Source organism: Amphibalanus amphitrite, unplaced genomic scaffold (genome assembly GCF_019059575.1).
Source record: "Amphibalanus amphitrite isolate SeventyFive unplaced genomic scaffold, NRLGWU_Aamphi_draft 000438F_arrow, whole genome shotgun sequence".
Classification (NCBI taxonomy): Eukaryota; Metazoa; Arthropoda; class Thecostraca; order Balanomorpha; family Balanidae; genus Amphibalanus; species Amphibalanus amphitrite.
Window position 1 is genome coordinate 149376 of NW_024881932.1, and position 16742 is coordinate 166117.

The 16742-nt window shown below is 50.5% G+C and overlaps 1 protein-coding gene across 1 annotated transcript; it reads left to right on the forward strand.

Moving 5' to 3' along the window:
• Nucleotides 1–1829: 1829 nt before the first annotated feature.
• LOC122391450 lies at nucleotides 1830–3959 on the forward strand. Its single transcript, XM_043385363.1, has 3 exons — nucleotides 1830–2316; nucleotides 2675–3077; nucleotides 3385–3959. Exons 2-3 carry the CDS (start codon nucleotides 2735–2737, stop codon nucleotides 3543–3545), a joined length of 504 nt encoding a protein of 167 aa, XP_043241298.1. The 5' UTR covers nucleotides 1830–2316; nucleotides 2675–2734; the 3' UTR covers nucleotides 3546–3959.
• The last annotated feature ends 12783 nt before the right edge of the window (nucleotides 3960–16742 follow it).

Sequence of the window (16742 nt, forward strand, 5' to 3'; positions counted from 1 at the left end):
TGTGTTGTTCCTGCAAGGAACAATAGCGACGCCACTGAATGTGATGGGGAGCCCTCGGAGCTGATCACTGTTCCGGTTCGAACCGGTTCGGTCCGGTAGGACCCGCCGCCGGCGCTGTGTTCCCGGAGACTGCCTCGGGCTAAATCAGGGAGCTCGTTGTCGCCACACGGCCCGCCGGCTTTGACCTGACACGTCTCACTGGGACAATGGCAGACGAGCCCCCAGCAACGTGCAGGGCATGCGACCGGTGATTGTTGTTTTGTGCTGGCGCACCTCTGACATGGAGTGAATATGTCTAACGGAATTACTGCTCTGGCTGATTGAGCCTGCAGCCAGTGGCGCGGGAACCGGGGGGGCTAGGGGGGGCTGAGCCCCTCCAACTTTTTGGCTGGGGGGGCTCGTAATGTATTTGAGCCCCCCCAGCTGGAGGAATCGAGATCGGAAATCTACCAACACAATTTCATAGATTCATACATAGGCGCGGGAACCGGGGGAGAGGGCAGTGGGGGAAGCTTGCCCTCACAACTCTGGGGCCGTGGGGGCGGTGCCTCACAACTTTTCATGAGGCCAGGAACCGTTGGGGCAGCTTATCCTCCCCAAATTAGGGGTTGTGGGTCACAAAGGAAGAAAGCATGTGAGTGAAAATCTACCTATTTTACTGACTCGGCAAGTCATTTGGCAGCTTAAAACCTTTATTCCAGGTTGCCAAAACGGTAGTTTCTTCACTCAGCTGAGACGGAATACCTCACTTTTTTTGCAAATATTTTCTTCTTTTTTTTCGTTGAAAAGGCCAAGGTCTGAAAAATAAGTGGCCTAAAACCGATGAGAAAACTAGATTTGGGGGTACCCTAGGTTGATCTCTATGATGGTTCAGCCCCCCCCCCAGTCTGGAAGAAGTTCCCGCGCCCCTGCCTGCAGCAGTAGTTTTGGCGTTTTGCAGGCTTAACCCTATTAGTGGCAGGCTCCTGGTATACCCCTATTAGTGGCAGGGGGGGGGGCTGTTTACGACCCCCCCCCCTTGATATCTCGAGATCTAACGGGCCGATTTTCAAAATTCAAACGGCATTCGATTTCGCTCAACGTGATCTACATTTCTAAAAAATAAAAATTAAAATATGTCAACAAGGGGGGTAGAGGGGGGTAAAAACGGGCAAATTGCAGATACATTTTAGACTGTTTATCACGGCCAGGTTTCTGAACCAATCCTAACGCAACTTTTGCCGATCGATAGAGAATGAACCAGGAATTCACATGGATCCTAAAAATATGCATTTTCAAAAATCATAGGCGGATACAGATCATTGAGATTGGGGGTACACAAAAAGTATAGTAAATAACGTTTTTGTTGGTACTGTTTCTAAAAAGGGTGGTAATGGTCTTGTTATGTTACAATTTTCTTATGAGAGAACGACTACAATTGTATTGGTCATGCATAGGCGGTGTCAGGGCACCTATGTTGGGAGGTAAAACATAACCCCCCTTTTTGGACGCCTGGATCCGCCTATTATAGCAAAAACGTGTCAAAAGAGGATGCACAATAACTGTATATGTTATCACATGTATACCTTTCATTCACTGTTCGTAAAACTGGTGCAGCATCGTGATCTTCGCCCAAATGACTCGCTTCACGAATAGGACCCCCAATTCCCAGTGCTCTGGAGCCGCCCCTGGTAAAGTTATGAACTTGAAATTTTCAGGGAATAAGCCCAATTTAGTTTTAGGAAAAGTCAGAAAATTTCAGCATCGTAGCTTCAGCGGTTTCGGAGATATTCCCGAAAAACCTGAGGGGTAGATAAAAACAACCCCCCCCCCCCCCCTGCCACTAATAGGGTTAATTGACATCAGCTTTGAAGCCGTGAAAAAAACATATTTTCGTTTGCGCACGAATGCATTGGACTGGAGGAACTGCCGTCGTAGTATTCTGAGATAGTTCCAAACCCGTTCGAAGTGCGATAACAAGAGAATGTTGATACGATGCTGAGCCATTGTGGTCAAAATAACTCCCAAAATGTGGTACCCACAATAAGTCTCGAAAATTGACTGTAATGCTTCGAGCATCAAGCATTCTAGAAGCAAGGGTGTTTTACAATATTTGATAACGTAAGAAATAAAAATACATGCGGCTTGTGAGACCTTTGAATGTGGACAAAAGTTTGCATCTCCACTGGAATGCCGAGCCAGCCGCCAATCAGCTGGCTTCTCGGGCGTCTGCCGGTGACCTCGACTGGCCCGCGGCGCCAGAGGTCACCCGGGTCACCCGTCCGGGCGGCGGGTGGCAGTCGGGACGGCGGCGGGGAGCGGGCGCCAGCGACGGAGGTGAGTGTGCTGACCGGGAACGCGGGCTCTATGGGCGTAGTCTTTTGGGAAAGGAAGCTTGATGCTGAGATGGATTGAATGATTTGCTTATGTTGCTGGTTGATGACGCTGAAAGGCATCGAGCCGGTTCTTTATTCAGTTATATATTTGTGGATTCATTTTTTAGCCCTACATTTTAGTTTCTCTGATGCCGTTATTTGAAACAGCTCAGATGAAAGTCTCTTGTAACTACATATGTTCAGTGTCCAAATTTGAGCGCTCGAGGTGGCTGGGCTTTCGCGACAAAGCCCTTTCATTAATCTGGCTACATTTTTCTGTAGTTTCTGGCTGGCGTACTAACTATCCTGTTCACTTTCAGGTTTGCATTCTGACTGGACGTTGTTTCTGAGGCCAACCCACATCTACCAATCAAGTAGCGATGCGTCTGCTGTCTGCCGTTCTGCTGGTGGTGCTGGCGGGGGCCGTTACAGCCGACCCTCTGAGGGGTCACGGTCACGGCCGCGGCCTGGGTCACGGCCTGGTTCACGGCCTGGGTCACGGTCGCGGCCCACGGTTCGGTCTCGTCCGTCCCCGCCTCGGCCACCCTCGTGTGCCCCTGCGCCGTGGGCCGGTGCACCACGGCGTGCACCGCCCCGTGCACCGCCCTGTGCACCATCCTGTGCACCACTCGGTGCACCAGCGTCGGCTCGGCTCTCGCAACGCTGTCCTACCGGCTCTGAAACCCGTCCGGCCCGGCTTCGGAGGCCTGCCCGTCGCTAAAGGTTAGTGGTGGGACTTTGGTAGACTCAAATGCTACTAGAATTTAATGTCCTGCACCTGTTCATGTTGAGACCACTGGATGCGTATAACTCTTGGTGCGAGATGGGTTTTTGGATTTTGTGGAACCATGTCATTTTGGTCGTCTTAAACGTTTAGCATTTGACAAACGCTAAGCTATATTTTGCTACGCATTACCCTTCCAAATCATTAGAATGTAAGCTTGCCTCAGATTATACCCAAAGTTTTGTTCATGGCTGCTGAACGGCCCATCCAGGCCTGACCTGACCTGATCTTTGTTGACCCCGCCAGGTCACCGGGGCAGCTGCCCGCCGCGCCGCCCGTTCTGCCCCCGGAAGGCGTATTCGTCCGCTCGGCCCCAGGTGTGCAAGGGCGACTTCTCGTGCAGCTACGCCGACAAGTGCTGCTACGACGCGTGCCTGGAGCTGAGGGTCTGCAAGCCGGCTCACTGAAGCGCGAGGCGCGATGCACCCGCGGTGTGACCTGCCACTGAGCAGAGACGCGCAGGAAGTCGGGCCGCCTACAGTGGTCGGGCCACTGATCATCCATGATCCGGTGAAGTGCGGTCCCCGGCGCTCGCTTTTCTGTGTCTTTGACCCATTTCAAGAGCGGTATCGATGGTTTTTTATGGATTTGGCTGCGTGAATTTGACCATGGCCTTAGTTTTACCTACATAACAGTTTTTTTAAAATAAATAATTGGAGCAGGTGGATGTGTTGGATTGCTGATTTTTTTTTATGCCATTTTAGGATTTTGCTGTGTTTCTGACTGTAAAGCTGTTGGTAAAGCCTGGTGATTTGATCTGTTTGACGTGCCTGTGAAAATGTGTTCCTGGATTTCGCTATAATACACTCGCTCCATGATCAGCTGTATCTGTAAATTTGAATTAACTTGTCTAAATTGCATAGATCAGGTTTCTATTTGCATAATTTTACTTATGCACAGCAAGTTAGAAAAAGCGTGTTCATCCGGGAGTGCTATGCTATCGTAAAGTATGCGGGGACATCCAATTAACGTATAAAAGCATATGAGAAGCGAATATAAGTAGAGCCACCCGCAATTGATGGGTATAGGACTCGTACCTGATTATTTGACTAATATACAACTCATCACTGCAGAACGTACGTGTAAATATCAGCAATTCATGTCTTGATCGCTTGGCGGTCTTGGAGCTGTCAACAGGAATGATAGGGGAGGGAATCTTCGATGGCCGTCGCCGGATCATTCTGTTTCATACATTTGACTCTGCCGAGGGGAGGGGTTGTTGAACTATCCTTGTTACGTTCCGCTCCCATCTGAGATAAAGCCTCGCGGTAAAATATGCGTATGAGAGACGCAGCGGCTGGTACATTTGACCCGCGCACCGACTTAGTGAGCACCGACTTAGTGGTTCTGCGCCAACTTAGAACCGACGGGGGGGGGGCGGATGACCGCCCCCCTGAGATCTCGAGAACGAAGCAAGATAGCTCGACAAGCGGTAAACGGCATGGGCTACGCACGGACAAGGTCTACAGTTTTTACAAAGGTCATTTTCAGGTCAGGTCAAAGATGACGCCACAGGGGCCAAAAAAAGTCAAAAACGCGGCGCTAGATATGGAGAGTTTTTCTCGAATAACTTTCGAACTAGTCAAGATAGAAACAAACTAAGGGCATCATCGTGATCCTCTCGTCCATCCGCATCGAATGATATATATGTTGACCTCGAAAGGTCAAGGTCAAAGGTTGACCTCAGGTCACGTGACCTCGAGGTCATCATGGGTATCATTCGATGCGCCTTGACGAGCTGAACACAATGAGACCATCCGCGCGGCTGTATCTTGTTCCTGTACGGAGTTGTTGGCAAAAAAAACTTTGGTGACCTTTGATGACGTCACATGACCTTACAGCTGCCCAACAGCAAAACAGACCTCAAGGTAGTGAAGGTTGATCGTATATGAAGTCACGTATAAACCAGCAATAGCAAGATTGTTTTATTGCAGGGATCCCATAGCAAAGTTTAGCATCAACACTGCCATAGACTTCTTATATAGAGAAGTCTGTGACACTGCATAAGTTTTAGATTAGGCACCTACCATATTTTATTTGTCTCCTACGGATGCTTGCAATGGTGAAATCAGCTATACTTCGTAGAATCCTCACTTCTTACCAGTAAACCTCGCTCCTCGGCCTCGAGTGCCGCAGCCCACGCATGCCTACAAGACCAGTCGTCTACATGCGCTGGTTGAACTCACACGACATCGATAATTTGGTCGTACGCTGCATTTTCACAGGCACGGGGGCCGGGGGCACGGGGCCGACCTGGGTAAAGCCAGACGGAAATTTCCAACAGGGAAGTGGAAAACAACTCCCAGATGGTCGCGCCAGAGGACGCGAAGGGTTCAAAGCGGCGGATTAGTTACCTGCCGGTGAGACTCTGGAATGTGGTGCCATCAGACCGAGGGGTCCCGGCGGGGCGGAGCCTGCCTGGGGAGCCCGGGGGACGAGGGGAGGGAGGCCGAGGGGACCGGGGGCCAGGGACCGGCAGTCGGAGGGCCAGTGTGCAGACTGAGACCCGGTCTGTGTGGAATGGTCAGAGCTGAGCAGCCGGGATAGTTCTACCTTCGGTTCGTCACCGACCGTCGCCTGCTAAATCTAGGTGAGTTCGGTTGACCAGGTTGGAGTTGATGAGGTGATCAGTGACGATGATGCTCAATGGCAGATCCGTTTGCAATGTGCTGTTATGTAACTTTAAGTGTTTGTAAGGTGTCTGTGATTTTTTAACACGAAGGATGTTAGGTATGACACCAAATTATAGGTGGAATAGAAATAAAAATAGCTACCTACCTACTATGAACGTCAAACCGCTTGAGACCCCACTTTTTTGCGATAATTTTAAAATGCGTCAACTCTCGTTGACAATATTCTGGCAATGTGTGTTTCAGAACCTGCCGAAACTTTTATTACTAAGGTATTTTGACGCCAAACGATTATGGAAGGTACTTCTCATTCACTCGTAATGCTAAGGTCAATTCAGGCCCGGGCAGAGGCTTGCGCTCGGCCACACTCGAGCCCCGCCACCAGCGCCATCTGCTCTAAATGCCATCTACTAGCGCCCGCTACCGCTACCAGCTACCGCCCACCATCAAGCCTGAATGGAGCGAGGGACGCGAGTGACCGGTCGCCGGGCAAGGAGCGCCGGAGGGGTAGGGCGGAGCTTAGCGCTGACGTCATTACGTGGCTCCGCCCCATGAGCGCGTAGCCTCTACCCAAACAGCAGATTCGTTCCGTGAAATTTAACATTACGAGTGAATGAGAAGTACCTTTCATAATCGTTTGGCGTCAAAATACCTTAGTAATAAAAGTTTCGGCAGGTTCTGAAACACACATTGCCAGAATATTGTCAACGAGAGTTGACGCATTTTAACACGAGTTTGTGACCCCGGCCGGAGCGGACGTGTATCGGTGGCTCCTGGTTGAGTCGCCGTTTTCTCCGGAACCAGACTTCACCTGGGCCCCCCCGGTGTGCTCAAAGACTGAGCCGTGGACTAGTGTCACTTGCAGCTAGTTAGCTTAACTGTACGCGACCGACTTAGGTCCTTAGTGTCGGTTTGCGGTTGAGGGTGCACCCGCCACTTTCGCCGCCTAACGGAGTCCGGCCGGTTTGGCCCAAGGTATGACGTCATACCTGGCCCTTCTGGACCTCTGATTGGCCAGGACTATCGCCACAAGTGACGTCCCGCTGACGTAACCAGTCGCCTGACCCAGCGGCTCCGGGCGGCGGCGGTCGGTGGAGGTGGCGCCGCGTGGTGGCGGCCTCGCCAGACCCTCTGGTATGCGCCTGGCGCCATCTATACCACGGAAGATGTCGCTCTACCGGCGGCCGCTGCTGTGTGCTCTGCTGCTCCTGGCATGGCTGCTTCTCGGCGCTGGCGAGGAGCGGGGCTCGGCGGCGGCATTCCGGCCTCTCATTCGACTGCGGGTCCGGAATAGCTATCGCCGAGCGGGTTGTTACTTCGTCTCCCGAATACCGTATGATTCGAATGCGGTGGCCACATATCAGCGCTGCAGACTGTTACTGGCTGGAGACGTTGAATTTAACCCCGGTCCACAGACAGCATCAGCACGCCCGCAGCGGAGCTTGAATGTGTTTCTGCACAACCCTCGGAGCCTAAAGAACAAGTTGGGCTCCCTCCGCGCCGGTGCCGGGGAGCTGCAAAAGTACGACGTCATAGCCTGGACTGAGACGTGGCTCACGGACCAGGTGCTGGACTCGGAACTGCAGGTCGGGTTTCCTGAGCACACCTGGCTGAGGCGCGACCGTGACGGTGTTGGTGGCGGCGTAGCCTGCGCCGTGAGATCCTCCCTGCTGCCCATGCTGACCCCAGAGCAGCCAGACGACTCCGAGATGCTGCTGCTTCGACTGGGAGCACTCTCCGTCACTGTGGCAGTCTGCTACTGTCCCCCAGATAGCAGCACCAGCCTGGAGCGGATCATGACCTGTCTGGAGCAGTTACCGGCTGGGCACCGCCGGCTGATCGTGATGGGTGACTTTAACCTACCGGAGATCAGCTGGACCCATACGGCCGGCGGCTGCACCGCTCACCTGCGCCGGGCCTCCGCCCGCGGGACATGCTTCCTGGACTGGTGCCAGCTACTCGGACTTAAGCAGTGGGTGCACGGTGCGACGCGCGGTGATAACACACTGGACCTCGTCCTAACCCGGGACATCTCTGCTTCCGTGACGGCCAGGGACAGTCTTCTCCCGTCTGATCACATGGAACTGGTGGGGGCGTGTCATATTCCTGTGACACGCCCGCCTCTAGTGACCCGCTCCAAAGTGTTTAATTATCGAAGGGCCGACTTCAATGGACTCCGTCTCGCCCTGAGAGCCATCCCCTGGGATCTACTAGAAGATCTACCGGTTGATGAGGCTGTAGACGACTTCTACACACTGCTGGAGGCGGCGATCGCGGATCACGTGCCGGTGGTGACTCTGGGACGCAGTTATCCCCCGTGGTTCAACCAGGAGGTACGAGCCGCTCTCCGGCAAAAGGAGGCCGCCTACAGGAGACTAAGAAGAAACCGGCAGGAGGAGACGGATCGTGATTTTACAGATAAGCGACGCGTCTTTAAAAACCTGGCGAATGGCGCGTATATAAAGTACCTTCGTGATCTTACTGACGATTTTAGAACTAACCCGAAGCGTATGTGGTCTTTCTTGAAATGTTTCAATAGAAAAGGCGGAACTGCCCCGATTCTAACAGATGGTGTCAGGAAGATATCGGATAGCAAAGAACGAGCCGAACTTTTGAACCGCACTTTTGCTGCTAAGTTTACTGACCCGTCGGCCAGCTTTTACCCAGACGTTATTAGTCACAGCATTTCCAATCTATCGACTCTTCGTGTTACTAGTAATGATGTGCGCAGGGTTTTGCTGAGCATCCCCAGTGGCAAAGCTTGTGGACCTGATAACATCAGCTCTAGGATAATCAAGGAGTGTGTCGAAGAGCTTGTAGTGTAGCACCGCTAACCATACTGTGTCAACTGTCCTTCAAGCAAGGCGTATTTCCCTCTAAATGGAAACAGGCGAATGTTGTTCCGATTCATAAGAGTGGTGACCGCACCAACCCGAGGAATTATAGGTCAATTTCACTGCTGCCTTTGTTCGGTCGCGTTCTTGAGAAGATCGCCTGCGACATATTGATGCAACATGTTCGCCCTGTCATATCGGATGCTCAGCATGGCTTCTTATCCGGCCGCTCTTGTACCACGAACCTGGCTGTGTATCTGTCTCATGCGTGGGAGACCCTGTCGGAGGGATGTCAGACGGACGTTATTTACACAGATTTCTCGGCCGCCTTTCAAAGTGTTAACCATAAACTGCTGTTACATAAGCTTCAAAATTCGTTCCACGTTGAGAAACACGCCTTAATCTGGTTCGTCTCATATCTCTCCGGCAGGGCCCAGCGTGTTGTGCTAAATGGCAAAACGTCAGCATGGACTCCTGTCATCTCCGGAACTCCGGAAGGCGGAATTTTATCGCCGCTGCTCTTTTGTTTGTACGTCAATGACCTGCCTTCTGTCGCGGAGTCGCACTCTTTGATGTACGCGGACGATTTGAAACTGTTTCGATGTGTACGGTCAGAAGATGACAGCGTTCTTCTACAGAAAGATTTGAACCACGTATCGGATTGGGCAGAAACATGGAAATTGGCCCTGAATGCATCGAAGTGCAAAACCATGTCACTCACTCTAAAGCGAAATCCTGTGCAATATGTATACACAGTTAGAGGGACTGTCTTAGAAAAGCTGGACACGATGCGTGATCTCGGTGTTATGTTAGATAGTAAGCTAACTTTTACCCCACATGTCGACAGTGTTGTTTCCAAGGCCCGCCGTGCGTTAGGCGTTCTTATGCGATCATTTCAGCTGTGTCACAGACAGAACGGACTCCTGAATGAGAAGGCTATTATGGCCGCGTACACTGCCAACGTGCGCTCTATCTTAGAATATGGATCGCAGATATGGGCCGGAGCAGCGAGTACACACCTAGATAGAATAGAACGTGTCCAGCACAAGTTCCTTTTATGGTTAGCACATCGCACAGCGACCGGACGACGAGCGAGGGATTTGTCGTATGATGCGCTGTTGGACTTGTTTAAACTGCAGACGCTTGCATTTCGTCGACAGCAACATGACATTGTCTTTTTACATAACATTATCCAGGGTAGATGTGACTCGATGTATCTTTTGGGCCGTTTCTCTATTCGTGTACCATCCAGAAGCACTCGCTACCGTGCTGCCTTTTTCGAGCCTGTCGCCAGAGTGAATACTATTAAAAACGGCATGTTTTGTAGATTACCCAGACTCACCAATGTTTTTCTTGCACGCTGCCCTACCGTTGATATGTTCTGCGACGGCAAGGCGACGATTATCGCACGACTAGCCAGGTGCCAGACAAGTGACCATCTGTAATGTTGTGACGCATACTTATTTATTTATTGTTTGTGTTTTATCTACTCGACTTTGCCTATCATTGGGAATCTGTCCTGTTGGCAATAAACTGAATAAATACAAATACAAAATACAACCCGCGCCCTGCTGGGGGGGGGGTGTTTGAACACCCCCCTTGTGGTTTTTCGCGAATATCTCAAAAACGGCGGCGCGGAGCGCCGCCGTTTTTGGTACACCTTATCATGCATCAATTCTACACATGTTGTGAAAATTTCAGACCGAGGTCTTTCAAGGTCAGGTCACCAGGTCACTTGAAGTGACCTCACCTCATAAAAAGTTTCAATGTCTGTCATAGCTACACCGAGTGACCGATTGCTTTGAAACTTTCAGCGATTGCTAAGAGCAATAGCATGTACAAAATGTATATCTCAGAATTTTGATATCGATGACCTAAGGTCAGGTCAATTTTGCGACCTCCCCATTATAAGTCAATGGGAGAAAATTGAAATGCGTCTCTTTCGGACGAAAGACATTATAAACACTCCCAAACACTGAATTACAAGTGGTTTAGACACACTGAACATGAAAATGGTGTCCGTGACCCCTGTTTATGCCCTGAGGTCATCTTAGGTCACGAATGGTATCTAACAGTTTTTCGCAAATAACTTTTGATAGAGGCATGCTAGAGCGATGAAAACACCTTAGATGTGTTCAGCTCGACGATACGGATCGACTGATATGCAACATGACCCTTTCCGGTCAGGTCATGACCTTGACCTGAGGTCAAATTTTCAAGTTGACCTTTCAAGGTCAAGTTATAGTTCATTCGATGCGTCTTGACGAGAGGAACACGATGCCGGTAAAAGTAAGCTCGTACAAGGCTTGGGTCAAAAGTTATTGCAGAAAAACCGTTTCCGAAAAAATCGGCTATTTTTGCAGTTTTTGCCCCCTGCAGGCAAAACCGTTGACGTTAGGTCAAATCTGAGGGAATTATTCAGAAAGGGCGTTAATAGGGCTATCGAATGCGCTTTTCCGCGGCGCTGTAGCTCTATTGGTTCCCGAGTTATGCGTTGGCTTCTTGGAAATTTTCGATATTCGACCTGGAAATCGGCGAAATTTTGCCTTCAATGACCTCTGGTGACCTGACCTTTGACCTGACCTAAAAATTGACCGAACTAATTTCGTCATTATTTTTGACGCTCTTTCGAACGCCGCCTTCCGCGTATCGCTACGTAGCCCAGGAGCCGAGTTAGAAGGGGGGTGTTCAAACACCCCCACCCCCCCCAGCAGGGCGTGGAAATCCAGGACCCCCAGCCGGGCGCGGGTTAAAATAATCGCAAAAAAGTGGGGTCTCACTGGCGGTCGCAGCCGCTAGCAAAAGGGGGGGCCAAAGTCACACTCGCGGGACATAACATTTATCCGTCACCGGGAGGGTGGGGGGGGGGGGGGGGTGATCGGCTAATTTTTTACGTCCACGAGGCGCCGCGCAGTTGGCATTACTTATGCTTCATCCATCTCATTCTTGCGTGAAATCTTTAAGCTCAATTTAAGGCAAAATCACCAGTTCCATTTTCCGTCCCACGGGGTTTCCACCAGTCGGGCCACTGCACCATGACGACGGATCGGTGTAGCATTATAGCATATATACTGGAAGGTCGGGCACGCGGATTCATGACCTTACCACTATAAAACAATTCGGAAAAGTACAGATACCTCTTGCTTTGAACAAGCATGTGAAACCCAGAGAGCATTTTCAGACTATGACATTTACCCATATAGTCGTGTGGCGGCGGGATAGAGTAGGTACACCGACCTCTGGAGACCCCCACAGGTTCCGAGCTTTCAAAATTGGCATATGAGGGTCGCGCGCGACTCCTGCGGGGCTTCGCAACGGCTCTATTGGGGCTCACTCAACCTGTATAGTCCTACTGCTAAAAAGACTGGCCCTGAACCCTAAGGACTTCATTAGTCTCTCACTCTCTGCCAGCCCCAGGACCCACACCGGCTCATGGGGTCCCGACGTAGAAATATGAGGGAATCTGCGCGGGACCATCATGATGTAAAGTAATCTCGATCAGGACCAACGTAAGGCTGTGCCGGAGTCTGCGTGAGCCCTGTGATCTTCAGAAACCCACCCATGTACTCGTATGTTTTCACGTAGAGGCCAGTTTAGGGCCCTCAGAGACCAGTACAGGGCCTGCAAACTGCAAAGGCCAATAGTTTGAGACCATCAGAGACCGAGTTGGGCTCTCAGAGGCTAATGTGGGTCCTTACTCATTACAGGCCAACATGGGGCCCTCAGAGGTCAGCGTGGGGCCCTAAAAGACCGGCATGAGCCGTCGTTGGACCCCAGAGGCCAGCAGAGGGCCCTCAGAGGCCAAGATGGGCCGTCCTCAGAGGCCAATGCAGGCCCTTAGAGGCCGGCATCGGGTCTTCAGCAGCCAATGCGGGGCCCTTACTGGCACCTAAATGGTCGTCTTGGGACACCAGAGACAGAAATAAGGCCACCAGAGACCGGTGTGAGACCCTCAGACGCCGGTTGGGGCCCCTGAAGCCGATTAGGGGCCCTCATAGGCCAGATGTGTGGCCTCAGAGGTTGATCTGGGCTTTTAGCGGTCAACGTGGGCGCTTGACCGTCACTGAAGTTCCCTCAAAGGTCAGTGTAGGACGCTCGAAGACCGGTGTTGGAGCTATATTAATAGCTGGGCGTGGGTTTTTGAGCCTCGTGACGATCGAAAAAGGGCCAGGGCCCCATACACCTATGGGGGCCCATTGGTTGTTTGAGGGGGAGGGGCAAATGATATGATGGCCCCTTTTATTGGCCTTTGGGGGGGGGGCATGGCCCTGATGCCTCCCCCCCCGCGACCGCCACTGTGTACACATCACACATGCCTCTGAGATTACATACTAGCTCATGCAAACTCTATGCAGGCCCCGGAGGTCCCACGCTAATCCTTAAGAAACCAAGCCGGCATACGGCGTCACCACCGGGCTTCTGAGGTGCACTGCACCAACCCCTGAGGTCTTACTTTAGTGTCGTAGAGCCACGCTCATTTGGCAGGGCCCACCCGCCACTGCCGAAGAGGGTCTCATGCCAGCCAGACCCTCAAGTAAACCCACGCTGATATTCCATATACCTACTCGTAAGATCCGGCCATACTCGTGAACCGGTGCCAGCGACCCTGACCGCCAAATTGACAGAATGCGAAACTGAGCCCACTCATGAGTGAAATTTACGTCCTTTGATGGCACAAGAAAGAAAATGAAACATACAAAAAGTTTTTCTAGGACTTTTGTTCGATCTGAAAGGTGGGGCCAAAAGACAGTATGGCCCCACCTTTCAGCACCAAAGGGGGGGCCATGGCCCCCGTGGCCCCCCCCTGGGACCGCCTATGTGGGGTCTCAAGGGGTTTGACGTCCATAGTAGTTCCACCTATCTAATATTTTTTTTCTCAAGTTCGGCAAAAATATTGGCAGTAGATGCACCAGCTGAGCACGTAAGACTGTAATACCGAACGCTAAATCTGGGGAGTCCATTCTTTGCTAATTACACGGCTTAATTTGCCTACTAAGAGTGTTTTCCTGAGGGTACATTTTTGAATTTTCGTCAGACAATCCAAACTGAGATGAGTTCAGTAATGCGGATATAAATGTGGTATAGATATCTAACTATAGCAGATATATTTTGCACTTTTTAAAACCTTTTTTGTTACCCAATTCCGCGAACAACAGCTTCTAGCATTGCATTCCGGTGATCAACAATAAGTTTCCCTGTAACCACCTTGCTTGACGGAATTGCGGCTACAAAGTCTGCATGTCTACTGGCACCGAGGCGCGGCAGCCAATCAGCGCTCGAGCCGTGGTCGGCCGACCTAGCCCGCGGCCAAACGGCCCAGACCAGCGGCAGGCGAGGGGCGGGGCATTTCAGTCGAGTGCTCGAGGTCGGAGCGGGGTGTGCTGCTATCAGGTGAGGCTGAGCTGAGCCGGGGTCATACAGTGGGCACAGTCAGCTGGTGTTAGTTTGGACTGTTCTTTGGGTCAACACGGAACTTTGCAGCGCATCTCTTTCGTGTCAATTGTTTGATGACAGTAGATAACAGTAGGAAAAATGACAGTAAATTAAACAGCTTTTGTTTTATAATATTTGCTGTATTTCAAGTAAGACATGAATGGTTCGTTTTAAAGGCTCCAAATATTGTCTCGCGTTTCGTTTGTTAATGCGCGTTTATTTACCGTTCTTTCTGTGTGATTTCAGCCCAGATCGTGACAAGATGCGTCTCTCTGCCGCCGTTGTGGTGCTGGCCCTGGCGGTGACCGTCTCCGGTGGACACCTGAGCGACCTCATCAAAGGTCACGGCTCCGGTCACCGTCTGGGCCCCGGTTTGGGCCTGGGTCACGGGTCCGGTCATGGGTCAGGCCACGGCTTCGGTCACGGGTCAGGCCACGGCTCTGGTCACGGTCACGGATCAGGTCACGGCTCCTCGAGCTGTACCTACTGGTGCAAGACCCGCTCCAACCGTTTCTACTGCTGCGACGATTCCGGCTCCGGAGGTGAGGTGATCCCGGATCCGAAGGTGTGCCGCGGAGGGTGATATTTTTAATAACACGGAACACAAATGATAGACGAACGCGTTTCGGCTAAATCACCGTCATCAGCGTCTAAAAGAGAGTCAGTTCTCCTTTTAGACGCTGATGACGGTGATTTAGCCGAAACGCGTTCGTCTATCATTTTTGTTCCGTGTTATTATACCTGTCTCAACTGAAATACACGTGATATTTTTGTAACAGTTTTATAGGAAAAGGAACTATACCTTTCGGTTAAATTCATATTGGCAAATTTTAATTGATTAAATGGTGAAGTAAATCAAACGATAAACAATAACAGCTTAACAATTCGCTTTTTCAATTAATCAGGCATTTATTTGAAGAAAAGTCAATATAGCCCGGGTGTTCGGGCAGTTTCGTGGTCTAGTTTATCACTCCTGCTTCAGCGAATTGCATTATTCACAAGTCGACAAATGCTTATACTCTTCATTGTTTTCTTTGCAACGCTTAAAAAATTGGGAAAATAGTTCGATTTAGGCAAATTTTTGATAATTAAATCGGCAAAAATTGAAAAGGAACATTGTTTTTAAAGGATTTATTATGAATCATTCTATGATATTTAAAGCTTTCGAAGGTAAACATTATTTTTGACGTTAGGAATATCTGAACAGACCACAATCTAAATAGCAATTTGCACCTAAGCATAAGTAGAACTTATCACCTTGCACATCGCATTATAAAGGCTCGTGCATTTCGCTTTAATGAAAAACAGCAGATTGTTCTCGAGCCAACTTCTATGATTTCTAAGACTTGCAATATTTCAAAAATGAAACAATTTGTAAAAGCCATTCCCCACATAACTGGTAGCTGAACTCCAATGCACCGTCGTATTGTGACCTGAGCTCCGTTCTCCACTGCCAGGTCACCACGGCCGCTGCCCGCCACCCCGTCCGTTCTGCCCGCGGCTGAAGCACCATTCCTCCCGGCCGGAGGTGTGTACCAGCGACTTCTCCTGCGGCCTCGCTGACAAGTGCTGCTACGATGTCTGCCTCGAGCTGAGGGTCTGCAAGCCGGCTCAGTAGGCCGCGCACACTCGGCCCTAGTGGATCTCAACGGACTGACTTAGTGGATCTCAACGGACTGACTTAGTGGATCTCAACGGACTGTGACTTAGTGGATCTCAACGGACTGTGACTTAGTGGATCTCAACGGACTGTGACTTAGTGGATCTCAACGGACTGTGACTTAGTGGATCTCAACGGACTGTGACTTAGTGGAGCTCAACGGACTGTGACTTAGTGGAGCTCAACGGACTGTGACTTAGTGGATCTCAACGGACTGTGACTCTGTGGACCTCGGCGGACTGCAGCTCAGCTGAGGTGACTGGAAAGGATCAGCGCGGGGAAAGGCTTCTTCTGGGCTACGCGACTAGGGCGCTTGCGGGATTTTGTGAAGACCATGTGTAAATGTAATTAGTACTGAAATGTTGGGCCCTTCACTTCTTTTCGAACTGTGTATATAAACTATCGTCGATTTTAGCTGTTAGCGCGATATTGGGTGCTGCCCGACTGTATGCATTTTTTTTATTGATTTTAGGCGTCTCTTTTATATCGTAGCTTTCATGCATCGCCTGCGTCACGAGTTCTTACGCTTCAGCAAGTGCGCGCAATGCACATTCATCGACATTTAGTGTAGGCTGCTGAGTTCCTTGAACTTTTTGTAATAAAACAAACTGATTTTATTACGTTTCTGATACCGATCCAATGCAGGATATTGTGCGGATAAGTTTTCAAGTAATGCTGCAATCCTACGCACAAAAAATCAGCACGCTTGGTTCCTTCCATCCCTTGATGCGCATCCCAAACAGTATAAGCCAAGTTGAGCACTACGGTTAAAAACCGGGGACAATAATTATTGTTTTGACGCACTAACATGGTTGCCGGGTTAAAAAAGGCCGGGACACACTAACTATTGGGGCATTCCACGATAGATCGACCAAAGCTGTGCACCCTCATATTTTATTTTTCGCTCAAAATTCGTCTAGGGGGTTGTTTTGGGCCGGAAAGCCAGCTGTGGCGATGATTTTTTTTTCGACGAACGGTTAACGAGATATAGCCTCGGGCAATTTCTGGAGGTCACGCTTCAACCCTATGTTTGGCGGCTCATAACTC

What these genes read in the sequence shown, in the direction of transcription:
- LOC122391450 (XM_043385363.1), top strand. Translation starts at nt 2,735, where the DNA reads ATGCGTCTGCTGTCTGCCGTTCTGCTGGTGGTGCTGGCGGGGGCCGTT. An exon ending in AGGCCTGCCCGTCGCTAAAG is followed by an intron (nt 3,078 to 3,384) that starts GTTAGTGGTGGG and finishes TGACCCCGCCAG; the next exon opens with GTCACCGGGGCAGCTGCCCG.